This window comes from Chaetura pelagica, unplaced genomic scaffold (assembly GCF_000747805.2).
Source record: "Chaetura pelagica isolate M959 unplaced genomic scaffold, ChaPel_1.0 scaffold72, whole genome shotgun sequence".
NCBI lineage: Eukaryota > Metazoa > Chordata > Aves > Apodiformes > Apodidae > Chaetura > Chaetura pelagica.
The window spans coordinates 3133220-3141071 of NW_009952560.1; the positions used below are offsets into that span (position 1 = coordinate 3133220).

At 43.4% G+C, this 7852-nt stretch overlaps 1 protein-coding gene across 1 annotated transcript in view; it reads right to left on the reverse strand.

The window, feature by feature from the left end:
- AKAP10 (A kinase (PRKA) anchor protein 10) overlaps window positions 1-7852 on the reverse strand; it is a 22655-nt gene that overhangs the window by 8657 nt on the left and 6146 nt on the right. Inside the window, 3 exon segments of the mRNA XM_009993194.1 lie at window positions 1179-1733; window positions 2048-2230; window positions 4484-4531. Of these exon segments, the coding sequence (XP_009991496.1) occupies window positions 1179-1733; window positions 2048-2230; window positions 4484-4531 (786 nt within the window).

Sequence of the window (7852 nt, forward strand, 5' to 3'; positions counted from 1 at the left end):
TCCCTACACCAGACAGGGCAGCAGCCTCTTCCTCAGCTGCACAGTCCCAGCAGCAACTCTTTCAGGGCACGAACTGCATGAAAGTTCCTAATTTCTAGCTCATGACATAGAGAATATAAGACACTTGCATTACAAAGGAATTAAAATTGAAAAATCAATCTTGAAATGGGATGCCTCAGAATAAGATGTATGCTCTGCATGTCATCTTTTTAGAGTTGGGACACTGCTCTGGAAGAGAGGGAGAAATAAATCACACTCCAGGCTTTTCAGATTTCTCAAAAAGGACCCAGTACTTTCAAACTCCTTCGGGTGTCAGAAAGCAAATGTGCTTTTCATGACTCAAGTATCACTGGGTTTGCTTAAGGCAGTTTGGTTTTGCATATTATGAAAAATAACTACATGAGAAAGACAAACAATGAGAGAGATGGATGCAACACAAGGAAACTGTTGGGCAAACAAAAGGAACCAAAGTGAAGAAAGCAGTGTTTCCTTTTTGTCTGTAGAGTTGCACAAATGAGGGAGGACTCAGCAGATGCAAAGCAGAGCAGCAGGTTACTGTGCACCCCACTTACTGCTAAAAGTAAGTATTTTAATTTCATCCTTACATCCAGAAGATGTGGAACCCAAATGAGAACAAATCACTTACAAGGGGAGGAATTCTAGCAAATAAATCCAAGAACAAAACCAGCATATTCCACATAAAAATCTCTACAAGTCTCTTGCAACCATTATTTATGGCATTTTACATAACACAGAATATTTACCTTCCATGGAAACTTAATTATCAAGTCTCAACCCCATCATCCAAATTTTCTGCAGTTCTTTTAAGCTGGAATTGGTGAGGGAAGAAGGGGACATTGCCACGTTCATCTTCATTGTAAGAACAGAGGTAACCTAAGCTTATCAGAGTACATCATGACTTTGAAGTCTCTTCAGCAGCACATTTATTTGTAAATCACCAGAGAGGACAACAACACGTAGCTCAAACTGACCATTACCTAAGACAGCAAGTTTATGTTACCAATACACAAAATTATCCAAACTTTTTCCTCACAACACCACATGTTACTTGCTTAGAAGAGGTGAGAACCAGGGCAGCTCCCCACACAGGGCAGGCAGCAGCAGGGACATGCCCCATCTCCCCACTTTTTAAAAGAAAACAAACACATGGCACTTACTTTTCATTAGTTTTCCTGACAAGTCTTTTAGTGCAGAGGAGGGGCTGTTTCTATTTGATCCTGTAAGCTTGGAAGATTCTTGCTGATCAGCTGGAACAGAATGGGTCCCTGTCTCAGATTTTCTTAGACAAAGAACACTGGTATTGTCACTCTCCTGCCCCGAGAGCATGTGGTTCTGGCTGTGGCCAGTCCTGTTATTCTTGTCTGAAGTCCCTGGCTTGGTCCTGAGCAGACGGACTGTGCTAGAATCCTCCAGCCTCTCCTCAAGCAATCCAGTTGGAGAAGAGGATGCCATTTCCTGCTGTTTGGATGGTGACACTGGCTCTGCCAATGAGCTCTGCTTCACGGTGTTCAGGCTGTGTGCTCTGATGCGGGACCAGGTTGTGGAGTGGAAGCTTTCAGCCTCTAACCAAAACTTCACCAAGTGTTCCATCCTGCGCAGTTCCATGAACTGGATAAAATAAGGGAGGGCTACATTGTCCTGCAGAACTTGTTCCAGGGTCTTGGACAGGCTTGATTTGGTCTCTTCAGCCTGATAATTCAGACAGGATCTGCCTAAAAAAAAATAAGTATCAAGGGAGTGACTCCACACTGCACTAGACAGGGGCATTTGACACAGGAGTATCCTACGAGGCAGCTGGTGAAGAGACAACTCCAACATAATGGTGGCACACAAAGTGAAGGAACCTCTGTTAACAAACAAATGCACTGTTCCCATTCAAATCCTTTCTGGGGTAACACAGATGCTATTGTAACAGCAGGCAAATTTTTAACTACCTGCCTGAAAACCAAAGGGTAGTGAATACACCAATAATACACACAGAATGAAAAGCAAAGCTGATGTGATGAGAGAGCTGAAGAAGCTTTACCTAAGTCTCCAAAATGAGCAGCTTCCATGTGACTTGGCTGCTTCTTGAGGGCAGCCGTCCGGCTGCTGGAAAATGAGTCCATGTTGGCAGAGATGGCGTTGATGGCCACATGGCTTGGTCCTGCAGCCTCCAGCAAGGCATGATTTCTAGTGCTTCTCTGAGGGGAATGTACTGGTATTGGAGCTGCAATCAAGACAGGAATGATTAAAAGGATCCTCAGGCCTCTTCTAAGCAGTACCCAGTGCTAAGCACCCCAAGATAAGCCAGTTTCAAGAGTCAATTATACAAGTGGTACCACCACTTGTCATCTTTGATCAAGGGTCTGATACAGGGAAAGACCACAGAAATGAACAAGTGTTATTGCAGCAAGAATAAACTCACTTCCAAAAGCTCAGTGGTACCCACCCACCTGCATTTCCCTTCTTCAGTAGCTAATCAAAAGGCGCCAAGTCTAAGATTGCACATGAAATATTATTCCTGAGCCTTCCTGCTTCCCTGATAACGGCTATCGGAACAGCCTAAGGCTTTGTCAACAGCCCAGCTTGGCTGCAACGTTCTTGCCAATCCATTTCCATTCCTTTTTGAAGGCTAGAAGGTGTTACAAAATCCTCAACTACAAAGTTACCCGTGAGATTTAACAGGAATATTTTTTTTAAATATCCTTTGCCTCTTCTAGTTTAAAGAGGCAACAAGCAATGCAGAAATACCTCTGCTGACATCCAGGTGACAACCTTAGCCTCCTCTGGCTACTGAGCTTAAAAAGAACAAAAGAGAACTTCCTCACATAAACCCTGCCAGTGAAAAAGCTTCAACTAATTGCTTATTGATGACCAAGATGGAAAAAAAACCAAACCAAAACACCCTCACAGCAGTTTCAAAAGGTCTCAGGAAATGGCATTAGGATATCATGTGAGGACATCTTACACCTCTGACTCCCAAGGAAGTCAGATGACACTATCTCAGCACCCTACTTCCTATCAACATAGTTCATCAAGGTGTCAAGCAACTTGGTTTTGATGACTTCCATGCTGCAATTCCACAAGTTCATGACACCTGATGACAGAAGTTGACAATGTCAAATTTGCACGTCATAGTAACAGATACATTAGGAGCAACAGTTCAGGGGAGTGAACATGTAGAAGTTATTGCCTTGCCAAGTGTCCCTCCAGCTGCAGTGTTTGGTGCCCAGACACACCTGCTGCCTCTCACAAAGCCTTTGGTATTTAATACCAGCAATAACTGAGAAAACACTTTTTCTCCCCAGGCCAGTGGATGGCAGCCAGTCCCTTGGCTGATGACAGGAACTGGGGACAACTTGCTGGAGGCTATGGGAGCAGAACCAGAGCCACACTCCTCCTAACAGCTCAGTCTTTGGTGAAGTGGATTCAAACTTCATTTTAGACAATGACCATTTGAGGAAAAATTGGTTTACCTAACATTGAGGATCAAATGCCTGTTCCAAAACCTCCAGGCAGTGCTAAAAGGCTAACCTAACATCACACAGACCATGGAGCAGCTGCTTGTCTAACTGGAAAGATGTTCCCTGTCTGCAGCAGCTCACAAGGTGTCACACATTTCCAAATGTATTTTTATTTACAGGTAATTAAATTACTCTTTTAGCTGCTCATCAGAGATGGTAACTGCACTGAAGTCACAGGCTGTGCTATTAAGTGGATGCAACTTATATTTCCTACATCTTAATTGAAAGACAAACCCCAGCAAGGTGAGAAAAGCCTTTAATTTTCTCCCAGACAACACATTAACAAGTACAGAAGCAGGATTTTGTCTGAGGATATAAAAGCAACAGATCATATTCACACAAATTACCTCATCTCCTTTTAGTTTTGCAATAAAAACTGACAGGATAAATAATCTTGTTTTCCTGTGGTTGATAAACTTCCTTCCCATCAAGGGTGTTTTTTTTTCCTCTCCTAACAGATTTAGCAGCAAGATTTCTGTACCACATGGAGCAGCTTGGGACAGCTCTTCATTCTGACCAAGACTCAGATCTTCAGACTCACAAGCCACATCAGACAAAGGTAGGGCAGACACTGGCAGCTTCTTTTGCAAAGCAGAGTTAAGCTGCTTTTTCACAACTGCAGAGCACACTGCAGACAAGCAAGAAACTTCAGAAGCAAATTCCTGTAGATAAGGAATAATCACTATTTGCAAGGTGACTGAATTGCATGATCATTTGGAATTAAAGCTCATGTCTGACACAATGTAATAACCTCCTGTACTTACAGATTCAGCAAGATGACTAGGAAAGATTAGTTACTATAAATAGTCAGAAAGAGAAGTAATTTTTGGGATTGTTTTTAATGGGATAGGTCACATCTGCACTCAGCTGTAAGGAAATGAACTCACTGCTTAAAATAAATACGGCATATTACATTAGATATCTGAATTTATAGACAGACTAAGTATTGATCTTACTTTTAATTGCTTTCACATCTGTGGACTTTTCTTGTTCTTTGCCTTTCACTGTAAAATACAAAGAAAAATGTTAATGCTATTTTGGGTGACTAGTGACACCAGAGAATGGACACAAAATTCCAGCTTCAGCAAGTATCAAAGGCAGATGTAAACTGTCATTTTGTTAAAACTAATCTCTCCTATTTAAATCTGCACATCTAGAAACCAACAGAGGCTTTCAAAGCTTTACTGTTGGGTTAATTTGAAAAGCAAAACCTTGCAAAATCATCCATGAATTAAGTTTAACGAAAAAAACAGTGTGTTAAAATTAACATTGATAAAGGTGTTTGCTGTCTGCATGATGAAAGCAAGGCAACATTCAGGGTTACTCTAATAAAAAGCATTAGCTGGAAAGAATTACAGGTGTGTTCTAAGAGCAGGGTGTTGGCAGATGCTCTTGATGAACTAGAAGTCATGCACCTAAAAACATCATCTCCCACAGCAGAGAGATGTACATGGAACCAGCCCCTCCTCAGCCAGGCTGGATCCCACAGAAATGTTCAGGAAACACATTGCAAAGAGTTAATTCTCTCACAAATTACACTGTTGAACCACCAGACAGCCCATGACAAGCAACTATGGGGAAGGGAAGAGTTAAAATAAGTTGTGAAGGAAAAGGAAAAAAAAAGGAAGTTCCTAAAGGAACTGAATGAATTGTGTTTAAAATGAAAATCAAGAAGCTGAAGGAGAACATAAACAGGATGGCACGAGAAACAAATTAAGTAGTGATATTGAACATGATCTGCTAACAAACCTCTGGCTGCTCCAGGCTGGGACTATTCCCACAAACAGGTCATCTTTGAACACCCACTGTGAAGTCCTTCCAAACCCCACAGCTCATAAGGCAGCACAATCAAACATTTGCATCACAAAACATGAGTAGGTTAAAGCACAACAACCACCCAAACCCCTTCCTCTTCTGCCCTGAGTCTGTTGGATATTTGCAAGGGAATCTCGGCTCTGGTTACACAACAGGAGCCCATCAGAGCCAGGCTGAGCTGCCAGCCCTGCCGGCCACCAGAACCAGCCCCGCAGGGCTGGGAACTGGCAACTCAGCATTTCAGCTGGGAGCTGCAGCCAGCTCGTGCCCCCTCTGACAGAGGGGTTTAAGCCTCCATTAGAAGGACAGGATTCTTTCCAAGCTGCCCCTCGTGCAGCTGGGAATAGTGGGAATAACCAGCTTTTACATAACTGAGACGTGCTGAGATGCAGGAGAAAAACCACTGAAAACCATCTGTGTGTCTGAGGGAAGACTGAGGTGAAACGGGGTGAAGCCACCTCTACACAGCATCACAACTGCCTCATCTTTCCAAAATTACTCCCACAGTTGAATAATGGAATTGACCTAAACTACAGGGAACGATTCCTGAGTTTCAGAGTTCTACATAAGCCTATTTTCAGTTTAAATACATCTGTTCCTTCTTACCAGCTACACAGTTCCTCTCTAATTATGTACTTATTACTTGTAATACAAACTCCTGGTTCATGTTCCCAACCTCTTTGCACAGAGGCTCCTTTTGTCCCCAGCAGTTTCAAGCAGAACAAAACTAAGCAGTTGAGAGCAGAGCACAAAATAAAACTCCTACACATGACAAGACCAGATTTTGGAGGGTGAAGTTTCACTAAGGAATTTTCTTTCACTTTCCTCAAAAAGAGGATGTCACTGGATGTCTGTGAGAAGCCAGAGGTGACCCTGGTACCTCATGGGGGACTAACTTTGTGAGACCTTCCAGGAGTAACGTGAGATGGGAGCATCTTAATTCACATCTTGAAATACAGAAGAATGAAGAGACCTGACCTGTTCACCCCCGAGAACACAGAAAGCAAGATAAGAGCATCAGAGGTCACAGCTCCTGGGACTGTGCACGTTACTCCCAAGATCTCCCCAGGGACTCAACACACAGTCTGGCTGTTTCCACTGATAACAATTTCATTATCTCCCCTCAAGACCCCAGCTGCTGGTCCAACTGTCCCAAGTTTAATTGCTCAAGCTATTCCCACCCTCAGTTTTCTGGACCTTCATTTTAAGGCACATACTAAGAAAACGATTTCACTATTATTTTTGAGATTTTTCTACATGTTCTCACTTTGAAGAATTGTTTTTCTTTTTACCCAACCCCACCACTTCAACCCAAGGCCAGGGATGCTTTTATGTGGTTTCGGACTGCATGTGTCTAGTCTTGAGTTCTATCACAAGCCTTAATTTGTTGCTTTTCTCCCAGCTGCAGCTTAAGATCCTCTCTAAAAGCCAGGATCTAAAATGCAGATGATAACAAACAATATTATTTCCCATACAACCCAGATGAAAGCTCACTTCTCTCTTCACCAGTGCCTCTCTTGGGCATTTAGTTCTGACTGTGCTTCTCTGACCAAAGATCCTTTAATCAAAGTAACACAGACACTGAATTAGGCATCTTGGTATTTTCTCCCTGAGAAAGTTTCTGCCAAATCTTACACTGCTCCTATAATTACACATCAGGATGGAACATCAGCTCCATAATTCTCATCAACCAAAGAGCAAAGCTGTATTTGAGAAGTTTATAAGCAGTAGGAAAGCTTTATTCTGCTGCTTGAAATGAGATCTCAAAAGGATTGTGGCACTTGCAGAACCTTCTGCAGACTTCAAGAGTCTTCAGAACTACTCCCAGGAACAGAAGGTTAAAGTCATTTCTTCCAGGATTGCTGCACTAACCTCCACAGAGCATGAGAAGTTTGATGCAGGTACTTGGGCTCAGAGCCCTGGAGCAGCCACTGCTGGAAGAGCAATGGTTCTGTTGCATCAGGAGATAACAGAACCACTTTCCCAAGGGGCCCTTCCTAAAAGGAGCCACTTCCAGTAAAACCCCCTCCAACCACACATTGTGCAGATCCAAAGTGCATGACACCACATCTCAGCACAAGTTCCTTCCAAACACTTCACTCTCAAAGAACATTTAAGCTACACTCATTTGTGGAACAGGAATACTATAAATATTTCAGGAGCCCGACATTTCAAACCTTCTCTTGTGCTCCATTAGATCAAAACACACATTATAAAATCCTACAATGGTTTGGGAAGGAACCTCAAAGATGCTCCAGATCCAGGGACGCCTTTGGCTTGTGCGAAGCCACCAGCCCCATCAGGGGCTGAAGCTGCTGCTGTGACACCCCCAGGCTGTGGTGCTGTTTTACAGAACCACGCACAGCAGCATCGGGGGGGAATAAACCTGTACGTTCTTAGAGAGGCTCAAAAACTGCGCGAGGCGCGAGACGCTGCCCCCCGGGGCCCCAACTGCCCCCCAACAACTGCCCCCCGGGGCCCCAACAACTGCCCCCCAACAACTGCCCCCC